Here is a 21819-nt window from a genome sequence, read left to right on the forward strand (position 1 = left end):
TACTGTGTCCAGTTCTGGGCTCCCCAGTTCAAGAGGGACAGGGAACTACTGGAAAGAGTCCAGCGTAGGGCTACAAAGATGATTCAAGGATTGGAGCATCTCCCTTATGAGGAGAGACTGAGAGAGCTGGGACTCTTTAGTCTGGAGAAGAGAAGGCTGAGGGGAGACCTTATCAACGCCTACAAGTATCTCAAGGGAGGGTTGAAGGAGGAGGGAGCCAGACTCTTTTCAGCGGTTCCCACCGAGAGGACGAGGGGCAACGGGCACAAGTTGGAACATAAGAGGTTCCACTCAAATATGAGGAGAAACTTCTTCACGGTGAGGGTGACGGAACCCTGGAACAGGCTGCCCAGGGAGGTTGTGGAGTCCCCTTCTTTGGAGATTTTCAAAACCCGCCTGGATGCAGTCCTGAGTAACATGCTCTAGCTCTGGGCAATCCTGCTTCAGCAGGGGAGTTGGACTAGATGATCTCTATGGTCCCTTCCAACTCTAGAAATTCAGTGAAATTCAGTGAAATTCCTGCCACAAAGTCTGCTCACATTTACTTACCTGTGCTTTCGAATATGTCTATCAGAAAATAAATAAACCTAATACTGCTCATGTCCTCAATTCTTTTGAATTTGGTCATTTCTAGTAAAGTTAAGAGAGAAATACTATTTATTTTCCAAAAGGCAATTATTGAATATTGGCTTAACTTAAAACAAAAACAAAATGCTTATGCTCTACTGAATAAAAGATTCCACTTGAAATCTGCACGTAGGCTTTTATAAATGCAGAGTTTATTTTTTATGATTAAGGATGCTATTTTTAGAAATTCTGTAATATCAAAAATTTTTCACTTAGCTTCCAACCCCTCACAATTAAATGTTATAATGCTATCATTGATAATTTATAGTAAATATGGACACATAAGAATTAACTTAAAGTTTATTTTTATGACTAGTTCAGAGCTTTCTAAATCAAATCCTTACTGAGAGAGATGTGCCATGCCTTTTATATAAATGGTTGTGGCTCGGGTTATCATACATATGAATATTGGTAGTTTTAACCAAACTAAATATGACATGCAGTTCACGAATATCTTAAATCCTTGTTCACATACAGTGATCAATATTATTTGGTATTATTTATTACAATTTAGAAAATACACGTACTGCTGGTAAGATCACTGCTACCTTATGGAAAAATGAAACACTCATTTTAATAGAAAAATTAAATCAAAGTTAGTACTAAACAACACTGGAATTGTACAGCGGACAAAATCATGATACAAGGGCATTACATTTTTGTATTCACTTCCTTCCAGATCAGAACTAATGAACCTTAAGGGCTAAAATTTTCTAATTGTTACTGGCATAAGATATTTTAAGTGAAAACAATTTCAAGATAAAAAAATGGATATTTTTGGCTTTGAAAATTTTGCGGTAATTCATTTGTCCAAATTCTTGCACATTGCCCCTTCCCCTTCAGTTTTATTAGGGAAATTATATGATTGGAAGAATCATTTGAATTGTGAATAAAATGCATTTTTTCCATTGGAAATGCCTATCAAAATTTATGATCAATTCTGTAAATAAATAATATCCCAGAAATGGCATAAGTTATTTAATTATATAGCCATCATGTATATAATACTACTTATACAGGTATAAATCATACATAAGTAACACAGCCAGGAGTACAACTGAAAGATATGAAATCACTTGGTAGAAAGGTAGAGACAAATAAAAGAAGCACTAGAAGAGAACAGTAGTGTTCTAGTATGTGTGGGATGAAATGGAAAAATATATCTATATGCACACAAAAGTGTGATTTAATTCAGGAAAGATTCTGAAGGTCAGCCTAATGATACACACATAAGTGGGAAGAGTTAAAGGGATTCAAAATTTATCTGAGTTCTATCAGGGAAATAGTCTGGGTACATATTCTGATCAAATTTTAGTTAGACTTTAAGGCAAAGCAGTCAAGTATCTGAGATGCAGGACAAGACAGTTTGTAGAACACATTATGAAAAAAAAAAACAGGACCTACAAAAATTATCACAGAAGTGTGGAGAAAACTGTTCAGTATTTAGGAAAGTCGGAATGAAATCCTGAGTTATATGAATTTACATGAATCCAAATTAGATTTCTGTGCAACAGAAACATAGAATGAGTAATTAATATTCCAAAGTGCCTCTCATTATTTTGCACTACTCAGACTACAACACTACTCTCTCAACCTGCAGATTGTCAGTCAATGGATTATTGCTTTAGGTAAGCTTCCAAATGGTCTTAGCCACTGTTGAAATGTTGTTATGTACTCTTAATAGTTTAAAAGAAGTCAACTTGGAAGAAGTGAAGAAAGTGTTGCTGTAGTTTCTTGTATTAACACACTAAAACATTGTAATACACACTGCTGCAACTGCTTATTATCACTCTTTTCTTTATTACTTCTCTTGGTTGTTGATAGGCTGTCATAACATACTTCTGAATGCTTTCTTCATTGAGAAACTAAGGCACATTATTATTGTTTTTTAATTCTTAAGACAAAGACTATAAAGCTTCATGTCCAGCGCTATCTAGAGAGAATGGTACATTGGAAAACATGGATTAGTGCAAATCACTCATTTCCCCTAGACAGAACACTAGTGCCAAGGAAGAAATCACAAATATACTCTTTTTAATTCATACTATGTTAAACAGTGTCACATGAAGATTAAATAGATGTCAAAAGTGTTTTCTTACCAGACAGTTATGAAATCATATATTGGCTCTGTTTGGAGAACTGTAAAGTTGATGTAGATTCCATTTCCAGGTGGTACCCTTACAAGCCAAAAGCAGTCTTGAAAGTTTGGGTACTCATCCGGGTATCCTGGAGAGTATATGGTGCCATTCATTGCAGTTATATTTCCTCCACAGAGGGCTATAAAAAAGATTAGTTTTGAAAGAAATATTAGAAGCTTCTTGCATTCTTCTTAGACCATGTAAAAGTGACACTTTGGAACACTTTTGTTATACTATTACTATATTATGTAAAACCATTACTATGTAGAGAAAATAAATTTACTGAGCTTTTTGCAAAGGGTCAGAAGCCTATTTTGACATTATTGGTCAAATCTAAAAGAAAAAAAAAGGTAACTCATGTAATAAATACTGTCAGAACTGGAACTGAAGTTATATTTAGACACTGGGTTTCATTATTCCCTGCACAATTGAAAACCACTTTGTTACAGCTTTGTGTAAATGCCAGACACAAATTGTCAATGAAACACACTAATTGCTTTCATTTCTTGTCACAAAAAAGTAGCCAACCAAAATTATCAGGTGAGTGGAGAGATATGCTAAGTTGATGGAAGATGGGGGGGGTGGGGAGGAAATTACAGGGGAATTTGAAAATGAAAATTTTCCATGCAATATGAACAGCAATTCTGCATTTCCCAATATAAGTTCCAGTAGACATGCAGCTCAGCTATATGTGGAGAAAATCATGTCATTTGAACTAACAGTTTTCCTGAAATGCATAGATATGAAAGTCCAAAAGTCAAGAGTCAGTCTTGCACTGTATAATATCTAAAATTAGTGCACTTAAAGGACTCTTAACTTTGTCTACTACCAATTAGTGTGTTTCATTGACAATTTGTATCTGGCATTGTTTGTATTTAGGTAAAGCATGTGCTATGGTTTATATATATCTACTTTGGTGCTGAATTGTAAGGTAAGGAGACTTTCATAGTCACACCTCATCCATTCAGACTCAACCCCTGGCATACTGCTTTTCCTCAGCTTTTAGCTTCAAACTCTCAAGGGGTTTTGAGTAGTGCAGACAGAACTGAGTCTGCAGCAGGGTCTCAGTGGAGTGAAGATATGGGCTGATGATTGTATGCCAATGAGATTTCTTGGGAAAAAAAGAGGGAACAGATTCCAAAAGGATGAAAATGAGGGAGGTGGGTTAAGAAGGATCAAAGAGTGTTAGATGGTGCTGAGCACAGGTTAGAAGGATTTTAGCTGCATGAGGATGCAAGGAGAAGAGAACAAAACTGTTTAAACAGGTACCACATATGGTGATATTTTATTCAGATTTTCTCCCACAAGAAGTCTGTGGCATTGCACAAGTCTTAGTATATGCTGCCTTACAATAAAGATATTAAAGTAAATACAAATTTAAAACATACTGTACATTTCTGGAACTAGGCATACATAAAAAAAAAGCCCACTTCATTTTAACGCTTTTGAACACAAGGCTTTAATCTAAAATCAAACTAAGTACAACAAGAACATACCTACTTATCTTTTTCCTTCAGCAATAAAGAAAATAACAAACCCCCAAACGCAGAAACTTCAGTAGCATATAAAAATGTCAGAAACTCTTTACTAAAAATACCACAGTAAATATTTGCACAAAGCCCCATGTAATTTAAGAAATTTCTCTGGGAGCTGAATACTGTTGGCAGTCTGTAATCATGCGACACAGCACACGTTAGATCGCCATTATCAATTAAGTTGATTTTTTTTAACTGCATCTTTTCAAATCACAATAAGTAGAAACAATAAACTACCAGCCACTGTTCAGAACTTCATCAAAAGTGATACTCAGAACAGCAACATACTTTGGGAATCTTAGAATTTACTAATTAAATTCTGGGTTCCAGTAAGGTAATTCAAAGAAACAGAATCATTCCATTCAGTAAATTATTTCCCTGGATTCTAAGGCATAGAAAATACAGCTAGAACTAAGTAATAGGGAAAAGCTAAGCTGTTAAGCAGTTAAGACATGAACCATTAGGATTCCTTCAGGATAAAGAAAATAGGGGTTGAAACTTAATTGTGATGAATTAACTTTTTCCCCTTTCAAAAGACAGGCAGTGGAGGTATCTCCTCTCTTTTATATGATAAAGCTTCTCGTTCTGAATTCAATATCAGATAGGTCTTAATTTAGCAACACATCCCCCAGAAATGCCTGTGGCTCACTGACTCCAGAAAGAATTTTGAGTAATGAAGCTTCTAATTTAAGCACGTAAATTTACATAGATGATTCAAAATTCAGAACATTGCAAAAATCTGGAAAAGAAGACAGCTTATTATTTTAATTATGTTTCATTTTTTTCTCCAGGTATTTGCCTTCAACTTGCTTGGTATTGAGGATTCCATTTTTAATGCTGAGCTTTTGACATTCAATATAGAGGGAAGTCAGGCCTTTGACTCACATCCTGAGCACCCCTCCTGAAACTGTGGAGGGTCTCTCTGGCATATGAAAGTGGGCACTCAACACCTCGTACAGAACTCATCTTTGTGGAAACCTATTACAGTCAATAACTTAATTGCTGAATATGTTTGGATCTTGTGGTCCCAGGAGTGTGGGATTTTGGGATGACAGTTTTAGATACGAAGTATCTTCACTGTGTCTATGTTTTTCCAGGAACCTAATATTGCTGTCTGAGTGTTGCCACGATTGTGACAAAATTGGAAGTTCTAGAAGAAAGTAATTATTTCATATGGAAGAAAATTCAGTCCTCAGTTCCACAAATAGATTTTGTGGTGCACAGATATTTCTCAAAAGATATTTCTGTGCTACCAAAACATCCATCCCTGTCTGTTTCAGAGTCTGATTCAGCATAGCTAGGGATAAGAGAAACACCTCTACAGAATCATCATATACATTCTTTCTGTCTCTTTAAAATTTTAGCTATGTGCCAGCCACAGTTCCTTCAATCTGCTTACCTGCTGGAAGCATATCAGTGTAAAAAAATGTAAAAGGTTAGAAAACATAGTCTAAAAAAATTCCCATTCACAAAAAATATATGTAGAAAGGACTCCACACAGCATTGACTGGAGGATGCCACTTTGTGCCACCTCTGACATTTCTTTCTAACTGATAAGGCAGAACATAAGTGGCCAGAGTCGGGAAATTCAATTTTTCAATCCTTTTTTCTTGATTCAGTGCAGAGCTTTTACTTTGTAGCACCACCTAGATTAAAAAGCAGCACAGGTCTCCACAGTCCAGACCTTAATCCTAACCTTCCAAAAATAAACTTATTATCTCAGGTAGGTTTTCAGAGATTTCATATTTCTATGAAACGTTTCAACTTCTCTGCAAAAATTTTCACGTGCAAAATCAAATACTTTCTCTGCAAAGGCCACAATATAAAAATATAGGTCTCTATAAACTGAAAAGCTGAAATGATCTCAGTTAACAGTCCTCAGGAAGATTTACTAATAATGAAGGCTTCACACCCAGAACATACCTTCACATCTGGGGAGAGGATGATTCCAGTTACGGCTGATGCCATGAAGACAAGTCAAAGCTGAATTTCCGATTAATGTGTAGCCAGGAAAACACTCAAATGAAATAGTTTGTCCCACTGTAAAGTCATTCCCAATAACAAAACCATTGCGAAACGGTCGAGGGTCAGGACAGCTTTGTAGCTGATATGCTGAAATAAATAAATAATAATAAGGGGTGTGGGGAGCAGGGAGGGAGTAAAATACAAATTCTCATTACTTCAAAAATAAAATATTTTCATTAGAATAATATTAAAAAATCATGGACATTCCATATGCCCTAAGTTCCACCATGGTGACAATCAAAATCAAGGGTCCTACACCATGAGAAGTGCAGTGAAACATCCCCACAGCGATTCTGGAAATATGTATAAAAATTAATTTCCAATTCTAAATCTCATAACAAAAAAATAATGCTATAACCACAATTTAAATGGTCTTAAGTTCTTTACACTTTGATAATGTGCAATATGTGTGTGTGTGTCTGTGTGTAAACAAAGGAGCAAACAAATACCCCACACCCTACCCTACAGGTATTCACAACAGAGTCCATGAAAGCAAAAATGGAATGAGCCTCTTAATATTACCTTTTACTTTTAGTAACTACAGGAGTAATGCACTAGAGAAGAAGAGAATGTAAAGGAATTCTGTGTTTTCTCCACTTCGATCTTCAAAAAGGTAGGCCATTTACTGGCTCTTTAGATCTACAAATTGCTTGCTGGTGCACCCTTTAAGTACAACCTAATCAAAATGGATCCAAGCTGCTGACAATGAAAATTAAAAAAGCTGTAGAAGAGTAAGCTAGAAGCACAGGGAAAAACTGGTAGGTACAGAAGACTGATGTGATACCATGACAGGGAGGAACCTAACAGCCAATGCACCTGTAACAACAGTGTAGGAGAATGACAAAGAGCAGAATTTCAGTAAATGGGAAAAGCAAATCAGGCAGCCTACACTGCATATTGAGGGATGTTAAGGAGGAGAACAAGGGCCAAACTAAGAAGCCCCTTCACACCAATATCAGAGCCTAAAGCACAGGAGGTGGGATCTATAATGCTTGACCCAACCAAGAGCCCTGAAGTGAAAGGCATGGCATAGAGCAGCAGGATGCAGTGTTGCCAGGCAACCACCTTTCCAAGACTGAGAGGGCAGAGACTTCCTGGTGGGAGAGCAACACTCTTGTTTAGAAATTGTATTAAGCGCCATATAAAAAAAATATTACCAGAAAAAACAAAAATACCCAAATATCCACCTCATCAGGATGACTTGAGGAAATAAAATTCTGAATGGGGGAAATAATTCTTCCCTAGAACAAACAGTTTGAGTCCACAAGAAAATATGTTCTTTCAGATTTGAACCAACTTGATACTCAAGCCTTAGTTAGAGAAGTATTCATGGGAACGCTGCTCCAAAACAGTAGTCGTAACACACTTTGATTGTACTGGGAGGGAGCAAGTCAAATAAACTCAGCACATGGATATTCAATTTTCTGGAAATGAAATCGTACAAAAATGAGGTAATGCAGACTGGAATCTGCTAATTGACACTACTTTCAAAGACCAGGCAAAACATGTTCTACGGTTCAGAATTAAACAAACACGAAAGTGGTTCAGAAAAATGCCTGTGTGACCGAGTAGGAAAGTTAAAGCAGCTACAATAGGGAGAAGGTTTGCATTTAAATAATGAAAGTTTGCCTTTCCAAAAAGCCATAATAAATAGCAGGTCAAATTTAAATAGAAAATAAAGAGAGCAAAAATAATTTGAAAAATGTCTTCCAGAAGATGTTTCAACTGATCATAAAAAATTATTTGACAACATCAGAAGCAAGAAGTCAGCTAGGGAACTGATGGGACAATTCATGACAAATGAGAAATAAAGGGCTTTTATGGTTTAGGACGTCATAGAGAGAAAAACTCAATAACTTCTTTGTAACAGTCTTTACTGCTGAATATGGTGTAGAGATTTCCAAACAAGATACAGTGCTTGTATTACGCAAGTCTAAGGCGCTAGATCAATTTGAAGTAAATACAAAAATACTACACTAAATAGGTTAAGGCAAGGAATCAGGAGCAGATGGCTTTCACCCAAAAGAGCTGCTAAACCAAGATATATATTATATCCTTTGAAAAGAGGTAAACTATTGTAAAGTCGTTGTTCCACGCGTCATCCTTTCAAGATCTGATCTAGAGGAGTGGTGATTTCCCAATATAAATCCCATCTATGTCTAGAGACTATCCTTGAAATTACAGAGCAGTGAGTATGACTTCTATACCTGGCATGACACAGCCTATAATAGCGAATAACAAACCGAGCAGATGGATAAACATGGTTTCTTAGGAAAGAGATTCAGGGAGATATGACTCAAGTTCACAAAAATCATGAAGACAGTGGAAAGGCTGAATGCAAAAATGTCATCAAATCCCACAGTAATAGAATTAAGAGTCTGACAACAGCTATGGATGCTGAGACAGTACAAAAGAAACTTGCGAGGCTTCGGTGCTGCTAAGTAGCATTTCTTTTTGCCATTTGGAAATACCATACTGAGCTAGAGAGAGCTTATAGGGATTTTCTATTTTTACATTCTTATGTTTGAGGAAAAGAAAAAACAGACCTATCTATAATTTTACTTGTTTTTCTCAGAAGAATTAAAAGGCTTTATAATGAACTATGAAAATATTTCATAGCAAACAAGTAAGATTTGAAAATATGCCTCTCCCACATCTTAGTGATCTTTTCCAAGATTTGAAACATTGACTTCTTATTACAGAACTAAGAACAAATACACTATGCAGAATCTTCAAAATTAGATCACAGATTGTATATGTCTGAAAGAAACAGTTTTCTCTTATGTGGTTAAAAAGAGACAGGAACTTTTTTTTTTAAATTTTTTGACAAATAACAGCATCTTCAAAATGATTGCTGTTACTATTAATAACAGCAGTAGCATACCCTCTTAAGTCTTTTACTGCCCTCCATAGAAGTAGATTTTAAAGTTCCATTACTCTTATAAATTATATCATATTCCAAATAAAAGGTGAATAAAATCTTACCAGGCAATTTAAACTGACTTTTTCTTTAAAAGTTAACGCTTTTTACAGTGGTTTACTTCCAGGATGTTACACAGATATCAAGTGAATTTGGACTTATTACTATTGAAAGAGTAATCAGAGACTGCTCTAAAGTAAAAACTGCTTAAATCATCCTTTGACGTTATTCATGTCATGAAAACAGTTAATAGTTTAAAATATACATTTGACCTTTTTTTTTGAACAGCGGTGATCTAATCCCTTTTAAATGAATCTGCAATTTTATAAATAGAATTACGATCCTGAAGTCTTCACCAGCTCAGCATGACCTATTTGAGTACAACAGAATAAGAACCTTCCAGCAATATTGCCAAATAGGTAATAAAATAGATTTGGAGATTTGAGTTGGCATTATTCTGTACTAGCCTACATGGAGCCAGTACTCTAAAACAATATTTAAATCTTCCCCTTCCAGAACCCAAGACACAAAATTGAGACTCACAGAATGGTTAGAACTGGAAGGGACCTTAAAGATCATTGAGTTCCAACCCCCCGGCCATGGGCAGGGACACCTCCCACCAGACCAGGTTGCTCAAAGCCCCATCCAGCCTGGCCTTGAACACTTCCAGGGATGGGGCAGCCACAGCTTCTCTGGGCAACCTGTTCCAGTGTCTCACCACCCTCACAGTATAAAATTTCTTTCTAGTATCTAATCCCAATATGCTTATAAAGATCGAATAATAGACACACAGACAACCTTACTTTATAAAGCCATGCAATGTAAATTAATATGCCAACCAAATTCAGATATGGGAAATTATCTGTTTGCCTACACATTTGAACTGCTTTTTCAAGAGAATATGCAATTATTTTTCCTTTTTCATCCCAATTTTCTGCATTCTTTTGTTTGATCTTGATGCATAGCACTGGTTTGAAACTACAAAATCTTTTATTTCATGTTTATCTTTTAGGAATGCCAAAATAAGAAATAACCTTCAACAGCCACCTTGTTCTCAGATAAGAATGTCAAAATCTCACCTTGATATACAATATGAAATCCTTGTTTGTTCTGTGAGTAATCACTGTGAAAGTATAAGCTGGTTTCATGAGTTGTGCTGAACAGAGAGGCTGGTAGCTGAGGGCCACTTAGTCTCCCAATAACAGTGCTAGTGTCTGTAGATCCACTCCTAACTTCTAAGTAATCGTGTATGGTCTCCGTTGAGAAATTCATAAATTGCAAATGGACACCTGAAAAACATCATCAGTAAATAAAAGCCACCTGTTTCAATACCAGGAGGGAAAATAAAGTATCTACATTTTATACTGATATCAGAAAATAATGTAACCAGTAGAAATGCACGGCAGTGTTACGCTCCCAGACGCAGTCGATGGAATTCAGTTTGAAGTGTTCTTCCTCCTCATGCATTATTAATTCTGAGAAGCTGGCAAGGTAAGAAATGCTAAGGCTGAAAGATTAATATGATCTAACGCATTGAACTTACATTATTTATATGCCACTTTTTGGAAAAGTTTGTTGTTTTTGCATTTAGGGCAAATTCCAGTTGTGAACATTGAAAACATCCAGTTTAGTTAAATCTCTCCTGTTTTCAATTGCATAAAATAGCCTCCAGTTCTATTAGAAAAAAAATGCTCTGTGTGCTTCACCTGGAATAAAACAGTGACAAAATTCTACCCCAGTGATAGCTACATTTTAGTTGTACATAATTTGATCTCTCTCAGCTTATATACATATAAATATCTCTCTATATATAAAGTAATGAGGCACAGTAAAAATTATGCATATAATATGCATTACACAAACATTGTAAAGGTATGTGGCAGGAGAGTGTCTGCTCCTTTAATGTCAAGGACATTTTTCAATGAAGGAAAGGAAGATCAGAAAAGGAGGAAGCCACAAATAACTACACACATGGCCACAAACTTGAGGAAGGCAGTGATAAGAACCAAACCTGGTCAATCACACTAATGATGGCATCAAGTGAGAGTGTGAGAATGTTTATTCCTGTGAGGTTATCTGATATGGGACTGGGATTGAGAAGCCAGCAGAAAAGGAGCAAAGCAGAAACCAATAGATACAAAGACACAGAGATGACAAAACAAACATTGAGCCAATGAACCTTGCCAGTCACACTAACTGGTGGGCTATCAAGAAACTACAGGCACGACTTTCACAAAGACCAACATGGACTTTGCAACTAATAAGACTGTAAACCAGGGGGATTCCATACTAGGAGGGGTGTAGGAATTCATAGACCTAAACAAAACCCTGAGGGGATGCACAGAGCAAAGGGGAGCAGGGAGACACAAAGACAGGGGCTGACAGAAAAGGGCATGCAAGGGGCTGGCTGTGTGTAGAACGGGGCAAGGCAGTACATTGGTCTGGCTGAGCCCTGCACCTGATCATCAGTCTGTCCTATCATTTCATTATCTTCTCAGTAAATCTTTTCTTAACTATCTCTCTGTGTAATTTCACTCTCTATCCCAAGTGTATACGTTCTGTAATGACTAAGTGCCAGCTACTGGTGAGATCAGATTTGGATTCCGGCTGGGATTTGGTGCCAGCTGCTGGAGTCAGATCAGGGCTGTCAGGGCCCTGCAGCCTGTGGTGTCAGCGTCCGGAGCAAGTGAGAGGCCACAGCTCTCTGCAGCTACAGACGGTCTCACAGGGGCTCTGAGCAACCTGATCTAGTTGAAGATGTCCCTGCTCGTGGTGGGGCGGAGGTTGGACCAGATGACCTTAAGAAGGTCCTTTCCAACCCAAACTAATCTATGATTCTACAGAGCTTGTGTCCAGAATGCCAGCTAATGGGGGAACCAGTGGTAGGGGACTGGGTACCAGCTACTGGGGTCAGAGCAGGGGGGTTGGTGGCCCTGGCCTCAAGCGAGTGCAAAGGCCTTGACCTTCCAGCCACTGGACGAAAACTGAAGAAAATGCTCAGCAGCCAAGTAGTTATAGGGCTCTTTAAATATTTTTCTGTTTATACATATTTCTATATAAGTTACTACAAAGCAGAATTTATATTTTATCTGAAGTTAGTACACTATGGAATGATAATAGTGTACTTTAATTAAGATGACTGAGTCTCAGTGGTGTTTCTGGCAAAGACAATCAACATGATTTTATATAAAACTGAAAGGAAAAGATACAATGTCAGATTAATTATTGAAAAGTCATGAATAATTTTTTAACTCCTAAACTATAATAGCTAAATGGTGTTTGTCACTTTCTTTTAGAGCTTTCTCCCCGGATACCTGTAAAGTTTATGAATGGTTTTCTGAAACATGTAACATTTTATATGTTACAGGAGAAAAGCGGAAAAAGCTTATGATCCGTAACCTCTAACTGGAAAAAATAATTTTTAGAAACACTTAAACAAGTGAAAGCCTATAGAAGGTTCCCATGATGGTGTTTTCAAGGTTTTGTATTTACTACTCAGAAGAGGTAGATGTATGTGCCTCCACTGGATTAGAACCACAGCATCACTAAAACCAGTTTTATTCATCACTTTTAATGTCTTTTTTTTTATTTTTACAGGGAATTTTAATGTTAATTTTCAATTCAGTTTTCATAGAATCATAGAATCATAGAATGGTTAGGGTTGGAAGGGACCTCAAAGATCATCTAGTTCCAACCACCCTGCCATGGGCAGGGACACCTCCCACTAGGGAAAAATATTTGGGATGTCACATTCAGTTAGTGTGGAAGACCCAGAAATTTTGTATCACCTAGTAAATAAGGTGACAGAAGATGACAAGTATAAAATAGAAAACAATGAGGCATGTCTGAAAAAACAGCACGCCATTCAACTGGCATATAAAGAAAATATCCAAGTGTACATGCTCCTACAAAAGTGTCACAAGTATAAAAATTAGATGGCACAACTGTATGGCCTAGCTTTGAGTACAGATTTTGCAATTATAGATATATAGGATCCACCCAAAGTTGGTCAAGGGGTTACCTAATGCAATTAAAATGCTGATATTACCTATGCAAATCATGGTGATAGAGAGTTCTGGTGACCAGAAGAAATCTGAAGATATATCCACCTTTTAGACAAAAAAGAGAACCTGGGCAATGGCAACTGCAGGTTCACTGCAGTCCACAGAGATTATGGAACGTGTCTAATTGAAAGCAATTTTCAAACACATAGAAGACAAAAAGAGACTTAGGTGCAGTCAACATGCATTTACCAACAGAAGATCACAGCTGATCAGCCATTATTTCCTTCTATGATTAAACTGACAAAGCGAGAAAGGTGGATATAATATACTCTCACTCAGCTATGACTTTTGACTCAGTCTTCTATAGCATTCTCATCTGAAGCTGAACATACGAATTTGATGAATGGAGAGGTAGTAGGTTAAAAATGAATGGAACTTCAAGACTCCAAGCGTGATAATCAGTCATTCAATGTACACTTGGTAGCCAATAACAAGTACAATATTCTGTGGGTTGATACGAGAGTTTATACTATTCAATGTCTTCAAGACAGATGCAAACAATGACAATGCATACTCAACAAATTTCTGGAGGATACTAAACTCAGGGATGTGAATGATAGATCAAATGGCACAACTTCTGTCCAGAGAAACACTGAAAAACTGGAGGGCTGAGTAAACAAACCCTTCTAAAAGGTTCTGCAGAAGAAGTGCAAAGTTCTGCATCTGCTGCACAACATCCTTGTTGGTATAGACTGGGAACTGCTGAGGTGAATAGCAGCCCCGCTGAGATGGATCTGCCAGTCACAGTAGACTTGATCTAGTGTTACTGACAATTTCACTGAGAGTGGGAAGCTTGACAGCTTTGAGTGGGAGACTTCCAGAAGCCCCTTCCAAGCACATTTCTATGCTGCTGCAATATTCACCTAGGATATGTAAAGAAGCTTAACAATACAATAATGAACTCAAATGTAGCTTTAACTTCTAAACTGATACTGACTTGGTTTAAAATATTTCTGATAGTTATTTTTGTTTGGTTTATGACCTCACAAAGGGAAATCAAGCCCATTAAGTTAGGAAATTGAGCCTAATTTCAATTAAACAACTTTGTCTTTATGAGAAAACAGTAGTATATGTGTAATGAAAAACCGAGAACACTGTAGCTGTTCTATTCTATATCTGTCTTTTAAAGCTTTGATAACTTCTTTAAATGAATTATAATTCCTCTTTTTTTTTTTTTTCCCCAGGGTATATTCACAATATTTTAAAATCTATATTCAGTGTTTTGAATCCATAAAAACCTCCAACACATTTAATACATGAAAGAATACATACCAAAACCAATAGGCAGCTTTATTGTCCATGTGCAATCCAAACTGCTAGGATAGTTGCCAGGAAAACCAGGGCTGAGGATCACTCCACTGAAGTCTGACATGGCACCACCACATTGTGCTGCAAAAAAAAATAATCAAAGACATTTTTCAGAGGAGGATAATGGGCTAAAAATTATTCCAGAACATTAAAGATCCTTCAAACATTAATATAATAATAACAACTAGGTTTGTATTTCAACAAATACACAAACATTCCTTTACCACTAAATACCTGTAACAAGGTAGTTTTCAAGTAGGTGCTTTAAACATACATTAACTATTCTGAATTAACTAGTCTTTAATTTGGGGGACACATGCACCTGAAAAGAGAATAGATGTTTACTCTGCATTCTGCATGAACCACCCTTGTGAACAGGCAAGCAGCAAACATGAGCCCACATTAGGAACACTGACACAATTCCACAGCAGTTTGTAAAGGAGCATCTAAGTTAATAATGTATTTTTAACAGATTCTCTACTCAAAGCGTTTCAAGAGGCCTTTTAAAAACTGCATTTGTTTAGAACTGCTGTTCTAAAAATTAGATAAAATAAACTGGCTTAGAAAATGTACACACATATATATTTCCAGAAATTGGAGTAAATCCATATTTAAAGTTCATTTTAATTTTTTTTTTTCAGGCATGACACCAGTGAATAGACCAACTTACACTTCAGTATTAGATTTGAAATATGAGTTATGGTAAACACAGGGGTTTTTAACAGTTTTGTGCAGTTAATTGCTACATCCTTTGTGACACAATTAAAAATCATTAGTTGCAAAAAAGAAGGAGAAAAAGGAAAGTAACCCACCCTAAAATTGCAGCACAGCATCTTTTTTTCAGAATTCACAACAGACCAGTTCAATTATTGTATTAGACTTCCTAGACATATATTAATGCATAATGATAGAAAGTGAAGACTAACTTCTGAAAAAAATCTTACAAATATCTGAATCTTGTTGAATATTTATAAATTCCAAGTTGAGGGAGCTCAGTACCTCATAGGAGGTTTTTAACACCTCACAGGATTAAGAACAGGATTATGAGAGGCAGCTCAAGAGGATATATAATCCATGTTGAAGAAAAGCAAAGTACAAAATCTTTAATGAGATCTGCAGTATCCTACTTTCCATACATTCACGGAATCACGGAATTGTGAGTTGGAAGGGACCTCCAGAGATCATCTGGTCCAACTCCCCTGCTAAAGCAGGACTGCCCAGAGCACATCACTCAGGACTGCAGCCAGGAGGATCTTGAAGATCTCCAGAGAAGGGGACTCCACGACCTCCCTGGACTCGAGATCACAAATACAGATGACACTTACTTTTAGGGAACCCAAGCAAAAAAGCATTTCTTTTCAGTGAAAGAGAGTGCAAATATCCCTTGCATTTCTTCATAATATAAAAAAAATGCATTTAAATACATTTCAGATGTTTCATTTGGGCTTCTGGCAGGATTCTGGTGCTTCTTCCAATAATATTAATATGGTCATGTATATAGTTAAATTTGAAAAATAATGTATCTTCTTAAACTGAGCAGGCACACTTTACATTGAACATATTAGAGATTAAACTGTAATGCTATTTCTATAATTTTATTTTCTATAATATTCATCATTCTGCTGTGGAAATGATTCATAAATAAATGAACTATGTTTGCAAGAGTTTCTGGAGGCCTCATCACTGATAGTCAGTTTATAATCGATTCTGACTAGAATGTATTTCATTCTTTCTTCTTGTGATTGGACATTTCAGAAAAACTTTGCAAAAATAAATGTGAAGTATACTTTGAAAATCTTCAGCTTAATTTGACCATTTTCACTTTTAATTAAGTTCTTCTCGTTTTCCCTGTTGTTTCCCCTATACTTATTTCTTATTTTTGAGTTCTCTGGGTTTCTCATTATGGCACATTAAGAAAGTTTATGCATGCTGATCATACCTAAACATATTGGAATCGGATAATTCCATCTTCTTACTGGTCCAGGCATACAGGTGATATGTGAATGTCCCTAAAATGGCACAATATTTGCTTATTCATGTAGTAAAAAAACATATGATATATGGCACATCATCATTATCTTAAAAATAATTTATAATTTTAAACATCATCAAAATACATAAAATCAATATGGTATAACATTTATATTGCACGCTGTTAATTGTGTCATACCTTCAATACAGCAGAGAAGACTGTAATCTTAATTATGTGACTGTTAGACCACTAAAGAACTGTATCTATGCCTTAATTTCTAACAGTATAACAGTGTCCAGCTGAATTCTATAATATCAGCTTTAGTATAGAACAAGGGTCTAGAAACTAAAAGTCTAACTGAAGCAACGTTGACATAGTATTGATTTGCATCATTTGTGGAACATGACAAAAAGATACGAACTATATACGTCATACAGTACTGACTTTACATCTTAAATTCATAATACCTATTTTAAATGCAGCCCTTACCCTCAACCCCGAAACAGTTGGCTTAAGTTGCCAAAAGCTGAGATATTTAAGAAATCTCTTTACAACATGTGTCCCTTTTCAGCAGATGTGTTATGACTTCAAGGCAATCTGTTACAGAAAAGTTCCAAGACCCACCAGAGTGACCCTCTGTGCTGTTCATCACCTTCATGTAATTGCAATTGTCTTCCGGAGACAGCGTATGAAAATGAAAAATCTTAAGAGAAAACGTACTTGGGATACCTTGCAAAACCATATAGTGAACATTTTAAGATGACCTAGTAGAAAAAAAATCAGTGGCTTTTAGCCTGTTTGGTCAACCTTCACATGAAGAGAAAAGTTAGTTTTTCATGTTAAATCTCCTTGTCAATTCAGAGTCTGTAGCATTTGAGGGAATCAAGCATCCAGGGTAACTGTGAATAGTTTATTCATCAATCTGTAACCTATTCTTTTTGTTTCCTAGAAGACAAATGAACACACTTTCTCCATAGTGCAAGTGGGCATATCTGCTCATTGCTAGAAGGGGGGGAAAAAAAAAGTGGCAAAGTCATACTGTATAAGCTAGGAAAGACGACATGGAGGGAAAAGGTTTTACAGGTATGTTTGCAAGTGTATGCTCCAATGTGCTTTATATTTTCTTTACTTCAGTCATTTGCTGTGTCTTATGTGCTCACACATCTGAATTTAAGTATGAAATTAAACCAAAGAAGAAAAAAATAATTGACAGGTTGTTCCAAAAATTTACCAGCTAAAATCAGGCAACATAAGAAGTAAACTTCAATAGTCATTGTCACAGCTGAAATCACAGAACATTTCAGTTATTCTTTAAATGGTAGAAGGCTGCAGACTTGACTAGAAACTCTGTCTTGAAGGGTAAACTGGGATACAATACAAATTCCAAATTCAAATGGCAGCTGAGATTCAGAAGCAGACAAGTTTATTTAGTTTCTATCACAAAACAGAAACCACAGCTTTTAAAAAAATATTTGTAGTCCAAAAAATTAATTAAATTTCTCTTTTTGATGCTGTACATATGACCCCAGCATTTAGGTCTTCAGAGAATTATGTAAAATAAATGTTTGAAATGATCAGTGTTTTTAAAACTTCAGTTATTTAGTCTGACACTCATCAACATGTGTTACAGGCCAGATTGATGTTAATGAAGAAAGAAAGGCAGGTAAATTATCCTTTTGCTATTTTACTCCAAAGGCATCAATAACTCCATTAGTGGTTAATCATGTGCTGTTATATACAAAACATTTTCTCCCTTTAAGACTGTTCTTTTCACTGTACATAGGTGATATGACTCTTTTGGCTCTTTTTACGCTCTCAAAGAGGTAGATAAAGTAGAGACGGTACAGTCTGCAGAGCCGCAAAGAAACTTTGTTGAAAACAGTAACCTGTCAGTTGGAACCTTAGTCCTTTTGGGGAGCATCTCAAGTGGAAACAACCTTTTCTTTTTATTTGGTTCCAGAGTGTAACTGTATATATTTTTGAAAATATTTTCAGGAACTTTCCTGGAGGCAGATCCCTACTGGTTATATATGCTGAGTAACTCAAAGAAGTAAATTAGTCACAGATTACAATCACTGCAAATGCAAGACCACAGCAAATTTGCTTGGCAAAAAATACACCCAGATTTGAAAACCTTTTTGGATAAAAAGCCCCAAGAAATTTCTGAAAGAAAGTAACTGACACTGTCTGATTTACTGAGGAAAACAATTATTTCCCTTCCCTTTATATCTTGTTATTCCCCCTCTTCACTTATTCTCTTTCTCCTTCTGTACATAGAGAACGATTGATAATTGCTCATCAAGCCATTTAACTTAATTTGCCAACATTGCATAGCTCAACTATGAATACCAAAGATGTCATCAATAACAGATAACAACCTATAATCACTAGTGCAGAGGAAGCACAGAGTCATACACTTCTGATGGAATATTTGGATAGTTGCTAATGTAACATTTTACAGAAAAGCTAACTAGTCCTGCAAGCGTCCACAACTCCTGAAGAGTTCAGTGTCCATTTCATACTGACAGACTCAAACATAACCATGTTAAACAACTAAAAGGCACCATTTGAAAATGAAAACTTGGCTCACCTGAAGAGAATAACCCTGATCACACTGGAAAGACACCACATCTCCAACCATATATCTGTCTCCAATTTTGATCCCATTGCTTGGGGTCTGTGGTTCAGGACAAGAGTCCAAACCTATAGCTGTGAAAAATTGAGAAGTTTAAACATTCTAAGGAACATAAAATCTGTTTTTAGATTTACATAGAACTTCTGTGTACACTGTACACAGGCACACTGTACTGATATGTTTTAGGAAGCTCTTGGATACCAGCAGTTCATCTGTGGACAAGCAAATGGCATATTATTTTGGAACAACTGTTATATAAGGAGAATAACCTCCTTTCCTGAGCAAAGGAAAAGGAAGAAAATAAACAGGGTGGCACCAAACACTTCCCAACAATCTGCAGTCTCAACTCAGTCTCCTCTAAATTTCCACTATCTCCTGCCTGAGATTCATTCATTTCCACCTCCAGTCTCATCATAATTACAGCCTACCTAATTCAAACTGGGAGTACCCCCACTTTCCTTTCCCAGAATCTGTTCTGGGGGATGCTGGTCAATACCACACCAAGTGCAAAACACACGAAAACCAGTGCAAAGCATAACTGCTCACCTGCATTCAATCCTTCACAGGTCTGACTTTACTCTTCCATTCATGTACAGACACACTCACAGAAATTAAATATTTACATCAAATTCCACTTATTCTGCTATTTTTAATGATGTACCTAAGTATCTCTTCTATCGGAATAGAATCAAGTTTGCCAAGAGACTGTATGCTTTTTTCATGGTATTCAAAAAGAGAAAGAAATAAATTCTTCATTGTGTCTTCCCAGGAAGATCCAGGAACATGCAAATATGCGTAGCATTAACTATAAGCTGCTCACTTACTCTCTTTGCTGACTGTAAGAACTACACCCTAAGTAGTTGTGAAGCCAGGACTGTTAAGCAACTAAACATCAGTACCCAGGGTAATAGGGAAATAATGTGGGATTCAACAATGGCACTACTTCAATATATTATCAACATCTTCATGTTTAAAAACTTTTTAATATAACTGTTCACTTCCTTTAAGGATCCCATTAGGTAAAATTTACTCTTTGGCGACTTCTATAATGACATATTTTTATACTATATGAAAGCTGGAAGATAAATTCTAGGAATTTATAAAGCATACACATTATTTTTTCTCTATAAGGTGTGTTTTGTGCATCACTAATAGTTTTCACTACCTTAATTTTACAATAACATTGTATTGTAAAAATAAAAATAAATAATAATGTCTAGCATTTAGAAAGTAGATACTAAACTCATCATCTAGTTTGTAATTCCGGTTCTTGAAAATGTATTGGGAACATGAAATTTTATATAAAACTGTATTTTAAAAAAATCTGCTTGAACTAAAATCATTGGCGTGCACAGCCTGTTCATGCAAGTAAAACTCAGGATCATGACAATATAAACTTCCTGCTATAAAACATAAATTCAATCCTGAATTGGAAAAAAATGCTTAATGCCTTTGCAGTCCTTATTTTCTCTGCTGAGAACAGTAATGAGATGTAAAAAGATTTTTTTTTACTACAGATATTTGTTAGTGGGAATCAGAAATACATGATACAGGCCCACAGACTGAAAAGTTGTACTCGTTACTTTTGGCCACTGATAACTTTATAAGGGTTTCTTTAGTTTACTTCATAGTAAACTATAAAGTTTCTTCTTCATAGTTTACTCTTCAACCATAATTCTTAACTTACTACAAAATTTTTGTCCTTAAAGTTTACATTCGTTTCCAATAAAGATTACAGGTTCAGACATTGTTTTGCAATTTCCTCACTCCATCCCAAAGTCTATATGATGTCTTAATCACAGATCTCTCTCACCTGCATATGAAGAGTTAATTAATTATTGATCTTGTAAAATAATGTATTTCACTGAGCTACTGGTTAATTGAGTATCTACTGAGAGACATCAATATTTTTTCCTGAATTACAAATTTTCAGCACATACTTTGGGTTTATACACACACAGAAAACCTATTACATATGCACAGATTCACACATAAACCCTTGTATAAATCCATAGACACATATATAGCTATTGTTCTTGGCAGGGACCGATACTTGAAGTTATATACTGTGAATTCTTTATTTAGGAGTGTAAGTTGTATGCTGGCACTAGACCACACATTTCAGTTATTTGGACACGTAGCAATACACAGATGCATTTTCCCTCTCACTGGATTCAGTCTTATTTTACTTTGTTTTCATAACTTCCTGCAGTTTTTTCCCCTCTGAAGTTGTAAGCAGCTGAGAGGGTATCTGCAGTTCAAGGAAATGGCAGGATAATTCTAACCTCTAATTAATGTTTAGTTATAGACAAGCGATCAGGCAGCAATTTTGCAAGGCCATGTTCTCCAACTGGCTAATCAGACAACCAGAGCATGGGATTTGCATACTGTAAAACTGACAAGAAATAACCGTGACACAATTATGCAGATCAGACACCAGAACTGAGCTGAGCAGAGGAAACTGCACAGCTGGGAAGAAAAAAAATAAAAATAAATACCCTGCAACAAAATATTAGTGATTGCCAGAATTCCTGTCAGTCAGCTTAGGCAATCTCATTCAGACAGAAAGTATGTTTATAATTATAGCCTTTTCCA

At 36.1% G+C, this 21819-nt stretch overlaps 1 protein-coding gene across 1 annotated transcript in view; it reads right to left on the minus strand.

The window, feature by feature from the left end:
- Positions 1–21819, minus strand: part of CSMD3 (CUB and Sushi multiple domains 3) — a 600957-nt gene that overhangs the window by 85510 nt on the left and 493628 nt on the right. The window contains exons 39-44 of the mRNA XM_014965576.1: positions 19180–19298; positions 16557–16626; positions 14582–14698; positions 10325–10534; positions 6224–6412; positions 2727–2904 (exon numbers count right to left, since the gene is read on the minus strand). Of these exons, the coding sequence (XP_014821062.1) occupies positions 2727–2904; positions 6224–6412; positions 10325–10534; positions 14582–14698; positions 16557–16626; positions 19180–19298 (883 nt within the window). The remainder of the gene's footprint in view (positions 1–2726; positions 2905–6223; positions 6413–10324; positions 10535–14581; positions 14699–16556; positions 16627–19179; positions 19299–21819) is intronic.

Source organism: Calidris pugnax, unplaced genomic scaffold (genome assembly GCF_001431845.1).
Source record: "Calidris pugnax isolate Ruff unplaced genomic scaffold, ASM143184v1 scaffold41, whole genome shotgun sequence".
NCBI lineage: Eukaryota > Metazoa > Chordata > Aves > Charadriiformes > Scolopacidae > Calidris > Calidris pugnax.